At 64.4% G+C, this 22,099-nt stretch overlaps 1 protein-coding gene across 2 annotated transcripts; it reads left to right on the top strand.

Moving 5' to 3' along the window:
* The first annotated feature begins 487 nt into the window (after nucleotides 1–487).
* On the top strand, nucleotides 488–21,520 carry SLC45A4 (solute carrier family 45 member 4). 2 transcript variants are annotated; one of them, XM_081111663.1, is made up of 8 exons: nucleotides 488–1,553; nucleotides 2,555–3,167; nucleotides 15,042–15,230; nucleotides 16,273–16,452; nucleotides 16,896–17,911; nucleotides 18,624–18,723; nucleotides 19,579–19,790; nucleotides 19,986–21,520. In XM_081111663.1, the coding sequence occupies exons 2-8, from the start codon at nucleotides 2,924–2,926 to the stop codon at nucleotides 20,337–20,339; spliced, it is 2,295 nt and encodes a 764-aa protein (XP_080967789.1). In that variant the 5' UTR covers nucleotides 488–1,553; nucleotides 2,555–2,923; the 3' UTR covers nucleotides 20,340–21,520. The 2 variants fall into 2 exon arrangements, with proteins under 2 accessions (XP_080967789.1, XP_080967790.1); XM_081111664.1 differs by lacking the exon at nucleotides 488–1,553 and having other exon boundaries at nucleotides 2,659–3,167; nucleotides 20,055–21,520.
* Nucleotides 21,521–22,099: the final 579 nt, after the last annotated feature.

The following is a 22,099-nucleotide window of genomic DNA, read 5'->3' on the forward strand; positions in this document are numbered from 1 at the left end:
AGAAGGGGAGGGAACCCTTCGTTTTTCATTGAAAAACAAGAACCCTCCTACTCAGCCCATTTGCAGACCGAGGAGCACGGAGGGTGGAGGTGGCGGGAGGAGCGCGTCTGTGTCGGCAGAAGGCGACTGGCAGCGAGTGTCTCCTGGGGGGCAGCTTGCCCAGGTTCCGTGTCATTTCCCCGAGTGGGCCTCTGACCGGGAAGCAGTCTGGGCCAGCAGTGGGATTTCGTGGGATTTCAGGAAGTCACGGTGCGCAGGTTTGCAGGGTGTTTTCTTCCTTAGTGAGGGCACACGAACTCGCTGGGTCCGATGTTGCGTCTTCTTACGGTCTCGGTCCAGACGGGTCTTCGTCGCCTGCTGTGTCCGGCTCCCGGCTCCTGTGCCCATGGCGCCTGGAGGCGCAGGGAGAGGTCGGGGCCAGGGCACATCAGACGGGTCCCTAGTTAATCTCTTTAATAGTTAAAGCTGGCGGACGAGGGCAGGGCCTGTTTTAAAGGCGGGTGTGCAACAAACAGCTGTGGCCACACACCAGCCACCGTGGCAGTGGCACTGGCCGGAGTCCGCCTGCCCGGGCAGTGCGCGTGCGCCTGTGTCACGTGTGTAGGCGTGCTTCAGCCACATGCGAACATGTGTGACCTCCTGACCCCCTGCGGAGGGGTTGGTCGCTGAAGGTGGCCACGCCACATCGAGTGTGTGACTCCGGCCGAGGCTCAGGCCTGACCCGAGTGCGGAGCGGGTCAGGATGGCCCTGCAGTCGGCTTCTCCACTGGCAAATGGTCGGAAGTCACATGTTTGGCATCACTTACCCTTAAATGAGAAACAGGACAATAGAGGAAGTTGTTGATTGCAGCCATTGTAGTTTCACTCATCTGAGTGCCTCTGCCCAGCACAGCAGCGCTGTCGCGAGCGCTCCCGTGGGCAGTGCTTCTGGGCGAGGAGCCTGTCCTAGGAGTTGTCTGGTCTCGAGTGGGAGGTCCCGGGGTAGGTCACAGCGTCCCCGGCTGCTGCTTTTCAGCAGCTGAGGAGGCTCTGGTCAAGAACCCCCGCTTTCGGAAGGGAGCAGGCAGCCCCAGCTCAGCGTGGCACTAAACGGGCTCCGCAGAGGCACTTGGCAGTGCTTCCAGCGCCCCCACTGCCACTCCAGTGCCTCCAGCCTCCAGGGAGTCCGCTTCTGGGCAGCAGCCCTGGCTTAATGGTATCTGATCGTCCCCCTGAATGTGATGGCAACCCGCCACCCAGGTGCTTGGCTAACGGGGAGGGCGTGGCTAACGGGGAGGGCGTGGCAAGCTTCCCTTGCTTTTGGAAGTTTTGCTAAGTGTGTGGTGGTCTTGCGCTGAGCGCACCCGGGAGTGAGCTCCCAGAGCTGTGAGCGCGGGAGGCTGTGCACGTGCCCACCGTGCCCACCGCTGCTGACAGGATGCTAACGGTGTTTGTCGTTTCCGTTAATATAGATGACAGTGACGCTACCTGGGTAACTGTCCCCTGGGCCGCTGCGTGTGCACTGCCTGACAGAGGGAGCCGCTGCGTTAATGCCTAGACTCCTTAACTAACAGGTAAACCCCGCCACGCCCTCGCCGGTGCCTGGGTCCCTCCGAGAGCGGGAGCGGCTGCCCCATCCCCTGCGTCCAACTCTTCAAGCAGCTGGCCGGGCGGGGCGCTGGCAGCTGGTTATCACTCTCTCATTCTCCCCGAGGCCTTCCTGGGCTCCCACTGTGCGGCCAGGCTGGGGGGGTGGGGGGTGGAGAATGGAATGATGGTGCTGGCTGAGGGGCTCTCCGGGGAGCGACTCCCTGGCCTGTGACGGGAAAGGGGCCGTGGGCAGTTCTGCCAGGCAGGCTGAGCCTTGAGAAGAGACTTCAGGGACTCGGTGGCTGAGTGAAGGTGGGAGGGGGTTGAGGGACATGGAGAGGCAGCAGGTGCCCTGCCTTAGCGCGGGTCCTTCCGTCCCTCTGCCCCACAGACAGCGTCAGGGCAGGGACCGGCACTGCCCCAGACTGACAGGCTCCCCCCGTGGTGGCCATGTGGGCCTGGGCCGTCAGAGGGACTCGGCAGGACTCAGGCTGGGAGCCACTGCGACGGGCCAGGTGGCTGTGACCAGCTGCTTGGGGCCGGCAGCCCTGATCGCGAGGCAGGCGACAGGTGGTTGGACACTCACCCTCATGCTGAGCATAGGCCGTCCATGGCTGCCTCCCTCCTCCTCACCCCGTTCCCAGGGCCGGTTAGACATCTAGGAGCCCCAGCCCTGAGGTGTAACTCTGTGGTAACTGGGTCAGGTGACTGTCACCATGTGGCTTCACTCCGCGGCTGTCCAGGCAAAGTGGGGACATCGCCCGGGACTCGCTGAGTCCGCAGACCTGTCGGCGGGGTCGCCGAGCCTGTGGCCGCTGTGCGCTGGGCAGTCTCAGCTCCTTGGCGAGCCCTGCTCTGCCTTCTTCTTGTTGAAAATAAGCCGCACGAACGGCCACGGCTGTGGGCCCGCCTCCCTCGCGGCCGCCTGGGCGCCAGCGCCTGGTTCTCGAGCGTGGCCTGACTGCTGGTCCTTCCTCTCTTGCAGATTAGCCGGTCGCTCGATGGGGAGCAACGGTGGAGCCCCTTCCCGTGTCAGCGCCCCACCTCTCCGCAGCCCCAGAAACCACGCCTGCACCCCCTCGGTCATGATGATGAAACTGGTATTAACTGAGTGGCAATTATGGATTTGTAACTCTCACTCGCAGTAACCCAGCAGCCACATGCTCAGAATCCGGCCAGAGAGCGCTCTGCCTGCTGCGCACCGTCCGAGTGGGAAGTTGTGCCAAGAGGAATATAAGGATTGCTCGCTGGGGAACGCAACGGAAGCAGAGAGAGGAGACGTCTTACCCTCACAGATACACGGTAGTGTTATTTACATAGGTAGAGTAAGCAGTACAGATCCGTTTCGGTGGTGATGAGAATGGCCCCACAGAATGCCGACTCGGAGTCCATGCAAGTCCAGGAGCTGCCCGTGGCCCTGCCCGAGCTGCGGAAGCCCGCGGGCGCTGGCCCCGAGCCCCGCGATGAGACCGTCAGCGAGGGCTCCATCGACCGCATCCCCGTGCGCCTGTGGGTGATGCACGGGGCCGTGATGTTCGGCAGGGAGTTCTGCTACGCCATGGAGACGGCCTTGGTCACGCCCATCCTGCTCCAGATCGGTAAGTGCCGCCGCCGCCGCCTTCGCTCCTTTAGCACGTGGAGCGGAACGAGGGCTGGGCGTGGGCTTGGGGACCTTGGGGCCCACGGGCTGGACGCCTCTGCTCCTGTCTGAAACCAGGGCAGGGGAGGGGATGGTCCCCTGATGTTGGGGTGGAATCAAGGGTTTGGGGGTTTGAATCAGTGCAGTTGGCGTTGATCCGTCCTGATGGGCGTGCGACCAGCCCCTGGAGGCAAGAGGTGAGCCCTAGCGTGGCACCTGGTGGGAGCAGACACCGAGCAGCTTGGTTAAAGCCCTGTTGTCAGTGTTGCCGTCACCTGCAGTCTGAGTGTCGTGTGCATCTCGGGTGGTGAGGGGCCGGGTTGTCAGAGTCCTGGAGTCCACGGTCCCTTCCACATCACCCCGAGGTCTTCACTTTCCCTGTTGTCGAAGGAAGTTTAACAGTGTGTGATTTTCCAGCCTAGAAGAGGTTTGAGTAAGGGGCCAAGCCATTTAAAAGCATAGTTTCATTCTAGAATTTCCCATGTGCTTGGTAAAGTATTTGTAAAACCTACTCATTTGGGTTTGGGAATGTCCCTTTCTCCCGATCCGGCCTAGTCTCTGAGTTGGATCTGAAAACTGGAGTTTCTGCGTGGAGCTCGCGGGGTGGGGCAGAGAGCGGGGCGCATCTCCGTCCCCGCGGGCGTCGTCTGGAATTCCGCCTGCGCCCGGATGCCTGTAACCACACAGCGGTCCTTAGAGTGGGGGACAAAAGGCGGCCGTTTCTCAGGGCTGGACTTGCCTCCCGCTCCTGGGGCCGCACAGTGTCGGAGCTTTCACGGAGCCCGTTTCTTCAGCAGGTTGGCCCAGCGGCACGTGCCCTCGGCGGGCTTCCTGGGCCTCCTGATGGGCTCAGGTGAATGTGTGCAGGTTTCTGCTGGCATCTTACCAGGGCTGGTCCCGCTGCGTGCAGTTCTTGTACATTCTTCATGGAAGTCCTTGATCACATACGTGTTTGCCGTTTTCACCCGAGTCTGTGGTTTCCCTTTCACTATCTTAGTAGGATCTTGAAATCAGAAGCTTTAACTGTAGATGAAAGCTGGCATGCCAATTTTTTTCTTTTTTGTTGTAACTAGAATCTTGGCCTGGCCCCGGTCAGGATGGCGTCCTCTACTAGATGGTTTGTAGTTTTAGCTCCCACAGTGAGGGCTGTGACCCACCTTGAGCTGGTGTGCATGTAGAAGAGTCGAAGGGTCTTTTCTCACATCATCTGGGGAGGGGGGTGACGGGCAGGGTCCTGGGCGCCCTCCTCACCCCTGACCTGGAGCTGACCCTCCCTGCCACCTGCTCTTGCTGCTGTCCTCAGTGTAGGAATTCCCCCGGAGGAGAATTCTCAGGCCCCAGGCTCGTCTTGTACAAAGGAGATCCAGCAGAGGGGAGGGTGTGGCGCTGGGCAGGACCCCCAGCATCCAGGGGCAAAGGAGGCTCCCGCAGACCCAGCCCACCGCACAGGCAGCAGGTGCGGTGCCGGCCACTTCACGTGCCTGCAGCCCGTGAATGGGGTGAATGGGGCGTCTCAGACTTAGAATCCAGTCCGAGTGGGGGTCAGTCTTGGGAAACTCTGGGAACAGCCTGCCCAGCCCCTCCGGGGCCTGTCGCCCGCTGGCAAAGTCTGTTCCCACACAGCCTTTCCCGGGAAGGAGGCGTGTGGGCGCCTGGCCACACACACTCATTGTTTTCTTCTGGTTCCGGAAGTAGCCCCGAGGGAAAGGAAAATCCTATAAAGAAGAAAGGATGTCTCGCTGCCTCGGGTCTGACTAATGAGCTGGGTTAAGGCTCAGTTGGCTCCTGCCTGCCCGGCCTGGGAGTCGTGACCGGAGGCATCCTAGCCAGCAGGGTGCCTGCGTTCTCCCGGAGCTGGCGAGGCGCACCTGCGTTTTGTGTCTGTCTATTAAAAAGCCAGGCTCTTCCCTCCCGTTGTAGCCTAAGGAGAATCAGGGCCCCTGGGGTTTGGGAGAACTGGACGCCCCTCTCTTTCCTGTGAGAAAGCCCACCCCAGAGAGCACAGAAGGGCCAGTGCCCCCCACTCTCCTCCACTCGGGATTGGGCAAAGGGCCTGGAGGCCGGCCAGGCAGGAGCCAGGTGACTCCGCGTCGCCCATACAGCCCACCCCGGAGAGCCAGGTGCAGCCAGTCTGGCATGCCAGCTGATTGGTGGGAACGCACTGGGCGGGCAGTCACTGCCAGCTGATTGGTGGGAATGCACAGGGCGGGCAGTGACTGCCAGCTGATTGGTGGGAATGCACAGGGCGGGCAGTGACTGCCAGCTGATTGGTGGGAATGCACAGGGCGGGCAGTGACTGCCAGCTGATTGGTGGGAACGCACAGGGCGGGCAGTGACTGCCAGCTGATTGGTGGGAACGCACAGGGCGGGCAGTGACTGCCAGCTGATTGGTGGGAACGCACAGGGCGGGCAGTGACTGCCAGCTGATTGGTGGGAATGCACAGGGCGGGCAGTGACTGCCAGCTGATTGGTGGGAATGCACAGGGCGGGCAGTGACTGCCAGCTGATTGGTGGGAATGCACAGGGCGGGCAGTGACTGCCAGCTGATTGGTGGGAATGCACAGGGCGGGCAGTGACTGCCAGCTGATTGGTGGGAATGCACAGGGCGGGCAGTGACTGCCAGCTGATTGGTGGGAACGCACAGGGCGGGGCAGTGACTGCCAGCTGATTGGTGGGAACGCAGAGGGCAGGGCAGTCACTGCCAGCTGATTGGTGGGAACGCACAGGGTGGGGCGGTCACTGCCAGCTGATTGGTGGGGACGCACAGGGCGGGGCGCATGGACAGGGGCCTAGTGAGCGCTCAGAGGAGAGGATCATGGCGGCCCGCAGTGCGCGTGCATCTCGGTCCGCGCACGTGTGCGGCCACGTGTGTAGAGGGCCTCTCCGTCCTGCCTGACACGCGGCCACCTGCTCCCCCGGGTGTGCAGGGTGCTGCTCGCCAGGGGTGTGGTGAGGTTCGCTCCCTTCCCTGTGCCCGGTGGGTCCGAGGCGGAACTTGTGTTTACCGTGGGTCTTAAGCTCAGGGCAGCTGCTGTGTGAGGTTCCCGGGGCTCCCTGGCCTGGGGGATCGTGGTCCAGCGGTCGGTTGCTTCGTGCGTGGAGAGTGCTGGGCTCAGAGCCGCCCCAACGCACCCGGGAGCTCTGGCGAGTGAGGAGGCAGGTGCGCCCAGGGCCACGCACGGTGGGAACGGGAAATGGCCCATTTGGGGAGGGGGTGCCTTAAGACATCAGTCTCAGTGAAACGACCCAGACACACAGGACAGGTGTGACGTGACCACCTGTGTCGGGTCCCCGGAGTGGTCACCTCCATGGAGACGGAGGTGGGGGAGGAGCGGGGCAGCGCCCGTGGAAGGTGGCGGTTCTGGAGGAGGACGAGGGTGGGGTGGCGCCCGTAGTGCCCGAGCTGCACGCCTGGCCGTGGGCCTGAGTCGGGTGGGACCCTTTTCTCTGCCAAGGCCCAGGTGGGTATGTCCAACATCACCCGAGGGCCATGCAGACTCACCAGTTAAAAGTTAGCCCCGCCCCTGGTCCAAGTGGTAAAGTTTACACTGTCATTTTGCCACAGTTTCTAAAATGTGAGAAAGCATTGAATGGGCCATAGGCTGTCCACAGCCTGATTTCCTGCTGCCTGGAGACGGAGGAAGCTTCAGGGGCTCATGGCCCAGGCTGCCGCTGGCCGGCGGCCCACCCTCACCCCGTGGGAGAGAATCCATGACGTGGGCACGCTGTCCTTGCTGGGTCCTCCGAACGCAGTCAGACCTGCGCGGAGGCACGCCACCGCGGGGCAGCGTGGGCGCCGTGGGCCTTTCCCGGGGCCTCCCGCCTTGACCAGAGCGAAAGCCGGTGCGCCGTGGCTGTTTGGTGTGGCTGGGAAGTCTGGATTTCCTCGTTTCAGATCATTGTGTTTTAGAAACAATGACATGTGAGCGGTCGTCATTTTTCCCAAGGAGTTGGGCCTGTTCTCTCTTCAGCCTCTGAGCTGTACCTGGGTGCGGGGCCAGCAGTTGGTAGATGAGGAATGAGGCTTGGGAGGGATGCGCTGCTGCGGCCCTGGTCCCAGGGCGCAGTGGCTCCAGGTTGGGAGGCTGACAGGAGGCGGTGCCTGGTGTGGGTGCTCCGCTGGCCTGGGCAAAGGCTGTGACCTGTGGCCTGCAGAAGCAAGATTAGGAGGCACACTAATACTGCAGGCCACTGCCCGAGCCTGGGGGACAGCGGGAACCGGGCACAGCGAGAGGGGAGGCTGCATTGAGAGATCTGGGTCTTGGTAGGCAGGGGTCTGATCACAAGAGGCCTCATTTGCCACTCCAAGGAGGTGATTTACAGAGAGCTCTGGGCCATTCTGCACATACAAACACTAGTAAAGAGCAGTGGTGTTGAGCAGTTTTAATAGGGCTGTATTGTATTACAGCAGCTTTCAAACTTGCTGGGTCATTATAATCTTCCAAAATCACAGTAATGACAGAACGTGAACTATACACTAGTATATACACAGTGGAATTAAAGGCGACAGGAAAAATTGTATCAGAGAAACCAGTCCAGTACGTGTCCACCGGCGAAGCATGTTCCAGGTGGCAGCGGTTTTGTCCTGAAAAGTGTCTTCCACCAACATGAGCCGTCTAAGTGGGAGGGGCGTACCTGGCGGGGAATAGGTGGGTGGGTGGGTGTTTAGGTGGGTAGGTAGGTGAGTGGGTGGGTGTGTGGGTAGGTGGTGAGTAGGTGGGTAGGTGGTGAGTAGGTGGGTGGGTGGGTGGGTGGTTGAGTAGGTGAGTAGGTGGGTGGGTGGGTGAGTAGGTGGGTATGTGGTGAGTAGGTGGGTAGGTGGGTGAGTAGGTGGGTATGTGGTGAGTAGGTGGGTGAGTAGGTGGGTAGGTGGGTAGGTGAGTAGGTGGGTAGGTGGGTACATGGTGAGTAGGTGAGTAGGTGGGTGAGTAGGTGGGTATGTGGTGGGTAGGTGGTGAATGGGTAGGTAGGTGAGTGGGTGGGTAGGTGGGTGAGAAGATGGGTAGGTGGGTGGGTAGGTGGTGATTAGGTGGGTGGTTGTGTGGGTAGGTGGGTGTGTGGGTAGGTGGGTGGATGGGTAGTTGAGTAGGTGGGGGGGGTAGGTGGTGGGTAGGTGGGTGTGTGGGTAGGTGGGTGTGTGGGTAGGTGAGTGTGTGGGTAGGTGGTGGATAGGTGGGTGTGTGGGTAGGTGGGTGAGTAGGTGGGTGGGTAGGTAGGTGAGTAGGTGGGTATGTGGTGAGTAGGTGGGTGGGTGAGTAGGTGGGTAGGTGGGTATGTGGTGGGTAGGTGGGTACGTGGTGGGTAGGTGGGTACGTGGGTGAGTAGGTGGGTAGGTGGGTGAGTAAGTGGGTATGTGGTGAGTAGGTGGGTGGATAGGTGGTGAATGGGTAGGTAGGTGAGTGGGTGGGTAGGTGGGTGAGAAGATGGGTAGGGGCGTGGGTAGGTGGTGAGTAGGTGGGTGGTTGTGTGGGTAGGTGGGTGTGTGGGTAGGTAGGTGGATGGGTAGTTGAGTAGGTGGGTGGGTGGGGGGTGGGTGTGTGGGTAGGTGGGTGGGTAGGTAGGTGAGTGTGTGGGTAGGTTGGTGGGTAGGTAGGTGAGTAGGTGGGTGGGTGTGTGGGTAGGTGGGTGGGTAGGTAGGTGAGTGTGTGGGTAGGTGGTGGGTAGGTGGGTGTGTGGGTAGGTGGGTAGGTAGGTGGGTGGGTAGGTAGGTGAGTAGGTGGTGAGTAGGTGGGTGGGTAGGTGAGTAGGTGGGTACATGGTGAGTAGGTGGGTGAGTAGGTGGGTATGTGGTGAGTAGGTGGGTGGTTAGGTGGGTAGGTGGTGAATGGGTGGGTAGGTGAGTGGGTGGGTAGGTGGGTGAGAAGATGGGTAGGTGGGTGGTTGTGTGGGTAGGTGGGTGTGTGGGTAGGTAGGTGGATGGGTAGTTGAGTGGGTGGGGGGGTGGGGGGTAGGTGGGTGTGTGGGTAGGTGGGTGGGTAGGTAGGTGAGTGTGTGGGTAGGTGGTGGGTAGGTGGGTGTGTGGGTAGGTGGGTGGGTAGGTAGGTGAGTGTGTGGGTAGGTGGTGGGTAGGTGGGTGTGTGGGTAGGTGGGTGGGTAGGTAGGTGAGTGTGTGGGTAGGTGGGTGTGTGGGTAGGTGGGTGGGTAGGTAGGTGAGTAGGTGGGTGGGTAGGTAGGTGGGTGTGTGGGTGGGTGGGTGGGTAGGTAGGTGGGTGAGTAGGTACGTGAGTAGGTGGGTGGGTAGATAGGTGAGTAGGTGGGTGGGTAGGTAGGTGAGTAGGTGGGTGGGTGGGTAGGTGGGTGGGTAGGTAGGTGGGTGGGTAGGTAGGTAGGTGGGTGGGTGGGTGGGTGAGCAGGGGTGGGTGCCCAGGGCTTGTGCACCATTGAGGAGCCTCGCAGAAAGGCGCTCTGAGAAGCTCCCTCCTGATGTGGGGACTGGAACCATGTGGTACAAGGGCTGCTCGCAGCCCTGGATGAGGCAGATCATGAGCTGGGAAGCTGGGTGGTCAGGGCTGGACGAGGGGAGGCCAGGGCCACTGGATGCCGCCTACACGAGGGGGAACCGCTGTGGAGGCAGAAAGTCATCGCAGCCGAGGGCCGGGAGGGCGGCGGCGCTGAGCCTGGGCGGGACCTGCTGAGTCGTCAGTTTCAGGCCGGCTCTGTGTCACCGTGAGTCCTCTCCGCGCCCACGCGCTGCACTTGCTGTCACTGTGGCTGTGATGGGAGGTGCGCTTTGGCCCGCAGAGCTGTGCCCCCGGCATCTGACCCTCAGCTTTCTAACGGCCCATGTGCCTCTCCTGCACCCTGACGGCACCCCTAAATGCAGGGGCAGCGCCTGCGAGCCGAGGGGGCTCTCAGCTCACTTCCTGTCGGGTTGCTGGGCCGCTGAGGTCAGGGCTGCTGCGGGGGTGAGGCTGGGGCCAGGGACACGCCTAGCCCTCGCCCCTGCGGCTCTGGTGCGCCTGCACCTCCGGGCCCTTCCATTCACCTTCCCTGGGAAGGGGGGTGGCACGTTAGCCATCCCCCGGTCAGCAGGCAGGACAGCCACCCAGCAGCTGGGAGGGAGGACCAGGCCAGAGCTCACAGTGACCTGGCCAGGAGCGTGGCTTCCATGTCACTGGGTCTGAGGCCACCTGGCCATCTCGGGCCCTGCAGGGGTGACAGGGTGAGGGGGCCCCGTGGCGGTACGGCCCTTCCTGACCACGCCCCATCAGTTGTGTGGCCTCTGCTCTCCCTCACCTGCTGTGGCCTTGGGGACGCTGGTCTCTGGTCCAGGGGTTCCTCCCCAGGAACTGGCCTGGCCCTCTGTGCTTGGCACTGTGATCTGTCAGCTTCCCAGACCGAGACCTCTGCCCTCTCCCAGCCAGGGCCATGCCTGCCCTGTGTCCACTGCTCTGTCCGGCCGAGGCTGTGGCACTTCTTCCGCCACCTCTCGCCCCTCCGCCTCGCACTGTCCGGTGATCCTGCGAGGCCTCCGGTGCCTTCAGCCTGGAAACGTGAGCCAGCGACTGTCCCTTGGGGGGGTGGGCAGGGGGCTGGGAGCGCAGGTGGGCGCCCACGCACCTGCTGGGCTCATAGGAAGGAGGTGTCTCTGCCGCGCCCTCTGCTTGCCAGGTGGTGGGTTGGGCTGGAAATGGACGCAGCCCAGGCGGGGTCTCTGCTACTTGGTGGTCCCCGCAGCGTGACAGGCGGGGTCCTCAGTGTCCTGAGACTGCCCTCCACCTGGATCGTGGGGCGCTGGCAGGCGCGGGCCACTTGGGCAGTCGCTGGGAGGTGTGGGCGGCGGGGGTGTGTACAGGTGGTGTGGGGGAGCAGGGGTGTGTACAGGGGCGGGGGCGGGGGAGTGTGGGCGGGGCAAGAGGTGGTTGAGCTGCGGCAATGCTGGGCTCTGGTGGAGGGGCGGGGAGGGGACCCAGGCTTCTGCCAGCAGGTCGGTGATGGGGTGTCCTCCATGAGTGAGGGGACCTAGGGGAGCTCTGGGTTTGGAGTGCGGATCAATAGGTTCTGGACGTGTTGAACTTGCAGAGCCTTCATCCTCCTCCAAGGCTGGGCCGCAGGGAAACGTGCCGTTGGCGGCGTGCTGGCTCTGGGACCGACGCGGCTGCGGGACTGAGCGAGCAGGCTGGGCGCTGGGTGGCCGTGCACTTCCTGTTCTTCAGGGAGCCTTGCAACCTCCCGCCGAGGGCCACGTGGTCCGGGTAGTGCTGGGCAGCCTCGCTGTGTCGTCGTAAAGACGGTTGCTGGTTGCAGGGCTCCTGTTAGAGCCACGGACGGGGTGCTGGCAGCAGCGGGCGGGGTGCTGGCAGCAGCGGGCGGGAGCAGGAGGCCGTCCCCTGCTTTCCAGCGGGTCAGGGTCCCCTGCTCTCCAGTGGGTCAGGGTCCCGCTTGATTCTCGCCAGTGGGCCCAGCCCTTGTTTAAAATAGGACCAGGCCTCACCCAGTGTTGGGGAGCCCCGGGCTGGGGCTGCCAGCGGCTGCCCAGTTATTCCCTGGAAACCACCGCGGGCCTCGGCCACGTCGGGGGAGAAGGGTTCTTCTACCAGAAGGAAGACCAGGGGACCCACCGGGATGCCGCTCACGGCGCCCACAGGAGGCCTGACGGTGCCGTCTCCCCGACGCCAGGGGGCCTGCGGACTGGGCTTCCATTGTCTGCTCCTCCTCACTGGGGTGAACGCTAACTTTTGGGGAGCACAGCTGGGTGCTGGGCACCCGTGTCATTCCTCCACTCCTAGGCCAGCCAGGCTCAGGCTCAGGCGCATCCCTGGCCACAGGTTCTCGCACCCTCCTCACAGCATGCTGCTCAGGGGGCCTCAGAAAAGCATGCCTTTACGTCCCTTCTTTCCATCCCTCCCTCTTCTTCCTGGTGGCTCTGGGATTCTGGAACATTCCTGCAGCTCTGGGCCCTGGCTGCAGCTGGAGGTGTTGTCTGCCCCCTGGGCCTGTGCAGGCAGACCGCCCGGGGCGGGGGTGTGGCCAGGGGTAGGGCCGGTGGCCGCTGGCGGTGGTTCCCAGCTCCATTGACTCGCATTCTTTAGTCACGGAGGCTCCTGAGCGGTTCCCACCGGGAGCCGTTCCCAGGAGCTGCCTTTGGCGTGGGGAACAGCCTATCTGGATGGGCAGCCCTGCCTGTCTGCTGAGGGGCTGCTGTTCCCACCGCAGCCTTTGTTAAAGCCCCAGCACCTTCCGCCCGCCCCGCCCCCAGGCCGTTATCAGGAGAGGCCGTGAGGAGCGGAGCCCCTGCACGTGACCGCGGCTGCCGTCACCGTGACCTCACTCAGCCTGCGGGCGAGGGTGACACACGGAGCATTTCCTGTGAGCGCGGGGCCTTCCTGGTCCCACCATTGTTGTTCGGCTGGTGGCTGGAAGAAAACAGAAATTATTTACTGCGGCCGCCTTGTTTGTTCAAAGTCGGGCTGGGAAAGGCCGTGGCCGCCGCGTCCCAGCGCCCCCGCGGCCGGGACCGGACTGTTCTCACCGCCGCGGGGGCGTCCGGACCGGCTCACGCACAGCTCAGGACGGCGCTGGGGACGTGAGGGAAATGGTTACTCTCCTTGCCAATGTTTGGGCGTAAACACAGTGTCCCCCGGTGCCCCTGTGCCATTCCCAGCCCCGGGTGCCCCGTGGGCCAGGCCGCTGCCCAGCAAGTCCCATAACCGCGCCCTCTTAGCTCAGGTGCGGCTGCGCCCCCGCAGCTGCGGCTCCTCCGGCCTAGAAGGTGCTGGCAGGAGAGCCGGGCAGAGGAGAGGCAGGTGCTGCCTGTGCAGGAGCCGCCGCTGGCTCACCGGCACTCGGCAAACTTCCGAATGAGTCCTGAAGGTTGGGGCTTAAAGGGTGTGACTTCTCAGAAAGATCCAAGTTCCTCGTCTGTCTGTGAACCTGTACCTGGAAGCCATACCCTCCTCGCACTGCCCCCGGGGGTGCGCAGGGCACAGTCCCCGCCCATTGTGCCCCCCACTGCTGCTCGGGAAGGTGGAGCCGTGCCAGGCTGTGCTGAGGGCTCGGTGGGGTGGGTCACGGAGTGAGGCTGCCCTGGGCGCCGCCCTGGCCTCGGGGGAGGGAGGGAGGTGCTCTCACCTGCAGGCGGCTCCCAGCCAGGCCCCCGCTGCAGCAGGCGGGAAGGCAGCCCGAGGAGGGGAGGCCGGCAGGGCTGCGGGTGCCCCACGCGCACACGTTGTCTGCGAGGAGCCGCCTGTCGCTAGGCCGGTCAGCGTTTATTAGTCAAGTCGTGATGTTTAAAAATCCCAACAAAAGAGAGTCCCGGCCGGTGTAGCTCGGGGCTGAGCGTCGACCTAGGAACCAGGAGGTAACAGCTCGATTCCCAGTCAGGACACAGGCCCCTGTTCGGGCTTGACCCCCAGTGGGGGGCGTGCAGGAGGCAGCTTGCTCTCTTTCTCATCGTGGATGTGTCTCTCTCTCTCTCTGAAATAAATAAAAATATATGTTTAAAAAGTGCCCCGTTCTTTGGGAAGTTTGCGCGGTTATTTGTGAGAAACGCGGTGCTGGACGTGTCTTGTAGGACGTGGGCAGTGTCAGCGTGGCCACAGCGGCCGCTGTCCTCACGGCCTGACCGGTGGTGAGAGGCGAGGATCCAGGGCCTGGGACCAGGGCTCGTCGGCGGGACCCTCCGCGAGCTGGGTGCCTTCTGCCGAGGGCCCGGCCCTGGGACTCCCTGCAGCTCTGCGCGGCGTGGGGGCCGGAGGCGCCTCGATCCTGGGAGGAGTGAGCGCACGGGTGCTTTCGTCCACTCGGTGATTTCGAAAGGCGCCTCCTGTCCTGAAAGTGAAGTCCTCCCGCCCAGCAGGCCCGTCATGGCAGTGCCCTTGGCCGTGGGGAGCGTCAGCCCAGCGTCTCCCGCCAAAGCGCCCGCTGCTCTGTGTGTCGCCTTCCCTTCGACGAGCACCGTGCGGGAGGCGCAGGGCCCGCATCTGGCTGGGTTGTCCCCAGCCACCCCCACCCGGGTCAAGAACGGGACCTTGAGCCCGAGCCCCAGCGGATGCTGTCCTGTGCCCAACGTGCGGGAGGCTCCGCCGTGCTGTTGGGTGAGGCTGTGGCTCGTTCATCCCCGTGGCTGTGGTACTCGTCTGCGGATGAAAGCGCGACACTCGTTTCCCGTCCCCTGTGGGCACTGGGTTTGGGTGGTAGGACGCCAGCGTGGGGGTCAGTGTGCATAGACCTTGGAGTTGGGCAGCCCTGGGCTTAAGCCCTAGGGCTCTCGGTTTCTCACTCTGTGACCCAGGGCAGAGTGCCTAACCTCTCTGAGCTTCAGCTTCCCCATCTGTAAAATGGGCACAAATCACCCAGCCCCACAGGTAGGACCTTCTGTCCTGACAAACCTCTCACCGTCTGGGGTGCACATATGCGACCACCTGTGCGCCCAGCAGCACCCTGTCCCCAGGCTTCCTGAGCAGGGACCGCAGACTGATTGGGCTGATGAGCCTGCACGTGTCTGTGTGCCCGTGTGTGTGCGTGCCCACATGTGTGATGGTCGAGTGTGTGTTTGCATGCCTATGCATGTGACGGCCACCCGTCTGTGTGTGTGTGCGCCTTCCCATGTGATGGTGCATGTCTGTGTATTCCTGTGCGTGATGGCACGTGTGATGTGTGGGCATGCATGTGTGATGTGTGTGCGTACCCGCATGTGTGATGTGTGTGCGTACCCGCATGTGTGACGGCATGTGCATGTGACGGCAGTGTCTGTGTGTGCGCGTGCCCACGTCTGTGCCTGTGTGTGTCCTCTGTGTGGTGGCCACATATCTGTGCGTGTGCGTGCCCGTGTGAGTGACGGCACATGTCTGTGCGTGTGTGTGCCTGCCCGTGACAGCAGTGTCTGTTGCAGGCCTCCCGGAGCAGTACTACAGCCTCACCTGGTTCCTGAGCCCCATCCTCGGCCTCATCTTCACGCCTCTCATCGGCTCCGCGAGTGACCGGTGCACCCTGAGCTGGGGCCGGCGGCGGCCGTTCATCCTCGCCCTGTGTGTGGGTGTGCTTTTCGGGGTGGCCCTCTTCCTCAACGGCTCTGCCATCGGTGAGTGCGCCGCCGCCCCGTGCCCCCCGAGCGGAGAGGGCCTGCCCCCAGTGAGGCCGCTCAGTGGTGCCCGGGCCGGGCTGGCAGTGCCCGCGGCGGGTGCCTGGCGGCGGGGCTGTGGGAAAGCCCCGGGAGCCCGTTCACAGGGCGGCGCTTCCTGGTGGGCTGTTTGCTTAGCGCGTATCCGACCCACGTCCTGTTCCCAGCATTAGCTCAGAAATTATCTTTTCCTTTTCCCGACTCGGTACTGAAAATGCCCCGTGCCAGGTGGCGTTGCTGTTTCACGTCCTTGCAGCCCTTCTTTTTGTTTGGTTTTGTCTGTAACTGAAGCAGCTCGATGAGGGAAGCAGGGTTTGCCGAGGCGCCTTAGAGGCCGCTGAGAACACACGTGGTTTTCTCCAGTGACTTTTTTTTCTTTGAAGGGTGATAAAATAGCCTTTTTTTATTGTGTAAAGTATATGTGTGTCTCCTTTCCCCACACTGACCCCCTCCCCACCCCCAGCCGGTCAGTGACTTTTGAAGCCGGGAGCTTGCCCCCAGGTCTGTGCACTCGGGTGGCAGCCAGTGATGCCGGTCGTGGAGGAAGAGGCCCCACGGGGCCTCGCTCAGCTCCTCAGAGGCCTGCACGGGCTGGGCTTGAGGGGCAGCCCCTGCAGCCGCATGTCCCCCGACAGAAGCCCAGCCTGTCACTCCCGTCCCCGTGTGTGACGGGGACGTCCCTGCAGGCCCTGGGCCGGGCGGGCACATGCTCCCCAAGGCCCGGCGGGACCCGACCTTGGACCCACACGCAGTGCACGCCTGTCACACGGCCCTTCTCCGGCGCTCCCACAGACCCCGCCCGTGCGGGTGGGTGGGAAGGACCCTCTCTGCTTGGTCGTCACGCCCACAAAGGGGCTCTGAGTCCGCGGCCAGTTAGCGTGGGTGGAGGGCCAGCAGCCCGCAGGCGGCAGGAAGGAGGCCTGGCGCCGCTGGGTGAGGAGCACCCTCTGGCTGGGCTGAGGCAGGTGCCCGGAGCTGAGGCCTGCCCTCTTGTGCCCGCCAGGCCTGGTCCTCGGGGACGTGCCTGGCCAGCAGCCCATCGGCATCGTGCTCACGGTGCTGGGCGTGGTTGTCCTGGACTTCAGCGCCGACGCGACGGAGGGGCCCATCCGCGCCTACCTGCTGGACGTGGTGGACAGCGAGGACCAGGACATGGCCCTCAACATCCACGCCTTCTCTGCCGGTGAGCGCCCCTCCCCCCCCCTCCCAGCCCTCGGGCGGCTGCTCCTGAGGCCGCACCCACGTCGGGGCGGTGGGCTCCGTACCAGCTGCCAGCAGGCCGGGCTGAGCAGGGCCCTGCCCCTGGGCCCGATGACGGCTGAAGGCTGACGTGCTGGTAGCTGGCCCTGCCGGCCCGGGGCCCACTGCTCCCCGCAGCTCTCACCTCCTCCGGACTCCCGCTTCCAAGGCCTGGGCCCAGGGTGGTGCCGCGGGTCCCGGGGGCTCTGCAGGAAGCTGTGGGGTCAGAATTGCAGACCCAGGGTCGGCCAGGGGGGCCTGTGCTGCCTCCCCCCCCGCCCCTCCCCCCTCACCCCCCCCAGCCCGTGGGCCGTCGCAGACACCTGGCTGGCCTGTCTGCTGGGGCCGGGCGCCACTCCTCACTGCTGCTGTCCTTCCGCCCACCAGGCCTCGGCGGGGCCATCGGCTACGTGCTCGGGGGGCTGGACTGGACACAGACTTTCTTGGGCTCCTGGTTCCGGACGCAGAACCAGGTGCTGTTCTTCTTCGCGGCCGTGGTGTTCACGGCGTCGGTGGCCCTGCACCTGTTCAGCATCGAGGAGGAGCAGTACTGCCCCCAGCAGGAGCGTGCCGAGGCCGCCCCGCCCGCCCCGCCCAGCCTCCTGGACGGCGGCCTGTTCCCCGACGAGGTGCAGTCGGAGCAGGAGCTGGCGCTGGACTACCTGGGCGTGGAGCTGGTGCGGAGCAAGAGCGACTCGGTGCTGCACGTGCCGGACGCGACGCTGGACCTGGAGCCGGAGCTGCTGTTCCTGCGCGGCATCGAGCCCTCCATCTTCCACGACGCCTCGGGCCCCGGCACGCCCCACAGCGCCAGCCAGGACCTGGGCCCCGCCCTGCCGCCCCGCCTGTCCTCGCTGCTCGGGGACACCACCAAAGAGGACGCCGTGCTGCTGGACAATCACACGCACGCGGCCAAAGTCCCCAACGGCAGCGGCTCTCCCCCGAGGGACGGCCCCCCCGGCTACAGCGCCGGGGACCCAAAGCCCTCGACCGCGTCCAGCGCCCTGCGGCGGCGCAGGCACGGCTTCCGCCGCCAGGCCTCCAGCACCTTCTCCTACTACGGCAAGATCGGCTCCCACCGCTACCGCTACCGGCGCGCCAACGCCGTGGTCCTGATCAAGCCCTCGCGCAGCATGAGCGACCTGTACGACCTGCAGAAGCGGCAGCGGCAGCGCAGCCGGCACCGCAACCAGAGCGGCGCCACCACCTCCAGCGGCGACACGGAGAGCGAGGAGGGCGAGGGCGAGACCACCGTGCGGCTGCTGTGGCTGTCCATGCTGAAGATGCCGCGCGAGCTGACGCGGCTCTGCCTCTGCCACCTGCTCACCTGGTTCTCCGTCATTGCCGAGGCCGTCTTCTACACCGACTTCATGGGCCAGGTCATCTTCGAGGGGGACCCCAAGGTGAGCCGGGGGGGTGTCACGGCGGTCGTGAGGGCTGAACGAGGGGCCCGGGGAGAGCCGGGCGCGTGATGGTTCCATGCACCCAGCTCGGCAGGGAGGCCGCTCCCCAGACCGCCGCCCGCAGCCCCAGTGCCGCGGGGGTGGGTGGGTGGCTCTCGGTCGGCAGCGGCCAGGTTGCTCCTGGGGACGTGGTAGGGCCATCAGGGGAACTTGGGAGGTCGTCACACCCGGTCCGTGGCCAGCAGTCAGAAATGCCCCGGGCGGGGCACTGAGAACCTGAATTGAGATGTAGTGTTGGCTGCCACTGCCGTGGGCCAGATCCTCAGCGTCTGTCACCACACGTGGCCATCAGTCACCATGCGTGGGCGAGGCCAGCGGCCATGGCTTCTGCCTGGCTCACACCTATGGCCGTGTCTCCTGGGGTCCAGCTGGGGTGGTCTCAGCACAGGCCCAGGCCCCGCCCTCCACATGTCCCTCACCTGGGCTTTGGAGCTGCTCCGTGGGGCCTCTGGGCTGCGGGAGGGCTGGGGGAGGGGGGCTGCCAGTTAGGTGAGACCAGACCGGGGGGAGCGAGGCTGGAGGGAGGCGGACCGCTCAGCGCTGACCTGGGTGGAGGCTGCTGTGCCTGCTGCACAGCAACCCCCTGGCTGCGTCGAGAGGTGAAGCAGCCGCCTGTGCCGGTGGCCCGAGCCCAGTCTTGTCTCTGGAACAGGCTCCCTCCAACTCGACTGCCTGGCAGGCCTACAACGCCGGCGTGAAGATGGGCTGCTGGGGGCTGGTCATCTACGCGGCCACCGGGGCCATCTGCTCGGGTGAGTGGTCCCAGGGCGCTGCCTCACGGAGGGGGCTCTGCTCAGGGGAAGCGGGGCTGCCTGCCCTCCGGGAAGGAGCCTGGGAACGCGGTGTCCTGCACTCCCGCTGTGGCTGGCCTCGGGGCTGGGCCCTGCAGGGACCCTCAGAGAGGGGCTGTGCCCCTGAGCCTGGGAGGGGCCGTGGCACCTCAGCCAGGACAGGGGGCGGGAGTGCGGGCACAGGACCAGGTGAGGCACACGGTGTGATGGGGCCTGCTGGCGGTCAGGGTGGCTGCAGGGGCACCTGCCATGCAGAGGGCCTTCCCCCAGAGACAGCTGTGCCCAGGGGTCAGGGCGACAGGCTCAGTCCTGGGAGCCCTGGGCCAGGCAGGGGTTCCCTGCCCGTTCTTCACCCACATCCTGGGGGAGGCGGTGGCTTCGCTCGAGCCTGGCCTGGACTCAGGGAGCCGAGATAAATGCCGCTCAGCAGCCGGCGCCAGCGTGGCCGTCACTGCGCTGTCCGAGCGTGGACAGGCCTCGGAATGGCGTCCATGGTGCTTCCGGAGGGGTGACATCCAGCTGCTGGTCAGGAAGGGTGGGCCAAGGGGTGCCCCTGAGCAAACCCGCAGCTGCTTGAGTTCTCTCCGCAGGACTGGGCACAGGGCTGGAGGCCGCTGAAGGGCCTGGGCGGCCGGCTGGCAAACAGGCCAGGCAGTGGCGGGACGGGGCCGATGGCAGAGCCTGGGCCGAGGGCTGGCTCCTTCTGAGGGCTGGAGCCAGGGACGGGGAGTGGGCACTGCAGTGGGCAGCGGCGTGCAGAGGGGCAGGCTGAGTGCGGGGAGGGTGCGGGGCCCTGAGCACATGCTCTCTCGGCAGCTCTGCTCCAGAAGTACCTGGACAACTATGACCTGAGCATCCGGGTCATCTACGTGCTGGGGACGCTGAGCTTCTCCGTGGGCACCGCCGTGATGGCCATGTTCGCCAAAGTCTACGTGGCCATGATCATGATCAGCACCATGGGCGTCGTGTCCATGAGCATCTCCTACTGCCCCTACGCCCTGCTGGGGCAGTACCACGACATCAAGGAGGTGCGTCTGCGCCTGCGGTGGATGCTGGGCACATCGTGCCGGGTCACTGTGACCTGGCTCCCGAGCCCGCGCTCACTCCCTCGTGCCCATTCGGGCCCAGCCGGTCCCGGGTCTGTGCTCTGAAACGGCCCCAGGGCACAGAGGGGCGGGGTCCTGCCGAGCGGTCGTGTCTAGCCCTCCCGTCCTCTCTTGCAGTACATCCACCACAGCCCCGGGAACTCCAAGCGCGGCTTTGGCATCGACTGCGCCATCCTCTCCTGCCAGGTCTACATCTCCCAGATCCTGGTGGCGTCGGCCCTCGGGGGCGTGGTGGATGCCGTGGGCACCGTGAGAGTCATCCCCATGGTGGCCTCCGTGGGCTCCTTCCTGGGCTTCCTGTCCGCCACGTTCCTGGTGATCTACCCAGAGGTGTCGGAAGAGGCCAAGGACGAGCAGAGAGGCCTGTCCGCCCCGCCGCTGGGCGAGGGCAGCGGCGAGAAGCCCACGGTCCTGCGGCTGACGCGGAAGGAGGGCCCGCAGGGGCTCGTGGAGACGGAGTCCATTGTCTGAGCGGCTCCGGTGCACACACGCCCGCGGGGTGCGGGGCACAGGCGCCCGCGAGCGGCCAGCGCTGCTTCCGTGGCCGCACCAGCCCCGGCGCCTGCCCAGCGAGGGGAGGCTGCTGTCGCGTAGGCAGAGCCACGAGCCAGATACCACCAGGATTCACTTTCTCCACCATTAAAAATCATTTGAAATCTTTTTTTTTTAACTGAAAAAGATCTTTAATTTCCACTTGGACCCGTAGGTGCACTGTCCTGCAGGTCTGAATTGTGAGCTAGGCTTACCGTGTCGGCCGTGAGCAGCCATGAGCGGCTCGGAGACGGGAGGGCGCCTTCCGCGGCGCCTCTGAGCCTTCAGGTCCCAGCCGCCTGGTCGGTGACGGCCGTGCTCACCAGGCGTGTTCTCGGTGGTATCGGGACGTGTCAGACCGCGCCACGCGTCGGTGCTGCTGCTCGCTGCGGGAGAGTATTTTTCTTTCCGATTTTAGAAAAAAAATTTTTTTCCAAACACTGTTTAGACTAACAGCATCTCCTCCTCAGAGTTTGACACGTGTGCCCGCTCCTGGGCAGCGGGCATGTGGCAGCCACACACCAAAGCCGGGAGGGCAGGGCCCTGCTCCTGGGGGCGGAGCGGGCGGTTGGCGAGGGCCACGCCTGGCTCCGCCCACGGGGACCAGCCGGGAGGCATTGGGGCGGCACGTTTGCCCCGTGGCGCGTCCCTGCCCAGGGCCCAGGCGCGTGGCTGACTCTTTCATTGCACTTTGTCTTTCAACCGTCTGCTGGGCCTGCCCAGCCCCACCGTGGGGTGCGGGCCACGGCCGCCGGCCACGTGCTGGACACTGCTGAACCTCTGACCTCGTCGCCTGGTTCCCCGCTTGACGCTGGAGTCCCACGGTCACTCCGTGAGGAGAGAACCATCGCCTCATGGTTTGCAACCGCCAGGGCCGTTTGCTGCCGTCTCTGCACCGGCGTCCGCGCGCGCTCGGGCCGCAGTCTCAGGGGAGGCCCCGCGCCCCGGATGGAGCACCAGTTGTAAAACTTTGCTGCCTCAAGTTGATGTTTTTTTAAATAAAGGACTTTAAACTGCATGAGAATCATGCTGCAATATGACCATTCTAGAGCAAATATATATTTCGAGATGAAACTAAGCAGTTTTGAAATAAATTACTTGAATTTCTGTGTATGTAAAGGAATGACTGTGTCTGTGTACTTGATTGGCCGCTGGTCTCGCCCTGTCTCCGCCACTGGCAGCGCCTGTGCCCGGGTTTTGGGTGTCCGCCCACCTCAGATGCCCTCCGCCCGGGGGCCCTCCCGCAGAGGCCAGGACCCCAGAGGCCCGCCTGGCAGACGAGGGGCCCGTGTGTGAGGCTGGGGAGGCCCAAGGGCCTCTTGGGGACGGGCTCCGTCTTCTCGCTGCACCTCGGCTACCCCGGTTCCAGACACTCCGGGCGCCCGGAGCTCCTACACCGGGGCCCCTGAGCGGCCAGGTGGGACGGGTGCCCAGTGTCTCCGGGGGGTGGGGGGGCAGGACAGCACGCCCCTCGGAGTCGGCTCCACAGTCTCGGGTGTTTGCTCGGGCAGCAGCGTATGGAGAAATAGGTGTGACACCCCCCCTCGCCCCCGGAACTCCAGAGTGGAGCCCCCTGAGGTGTGGGCTGCGGCGGCAGGCGTGGGTGCTAGGAATGAAGGGCGGCTCCTCGCATCCTGCCAGGCACAGGCCACCGAGGCCGGGTGTCCTCGCCGCCGGGTGTCCGCGGGGCCGGGTGTCCG

Source organism: Myotis nattereri (genome assembly GCF_964212035.1).
Source record: "Myotis nattereri genome assembly, chromosome: 17".
Taxonomy (NCBI): domain Eukaryota; kingdom Metazoa; phylum Chordata; class Mammalia; order Chiroptera; family Vespertilionidae; genus Myotis; species Myotis nattereri.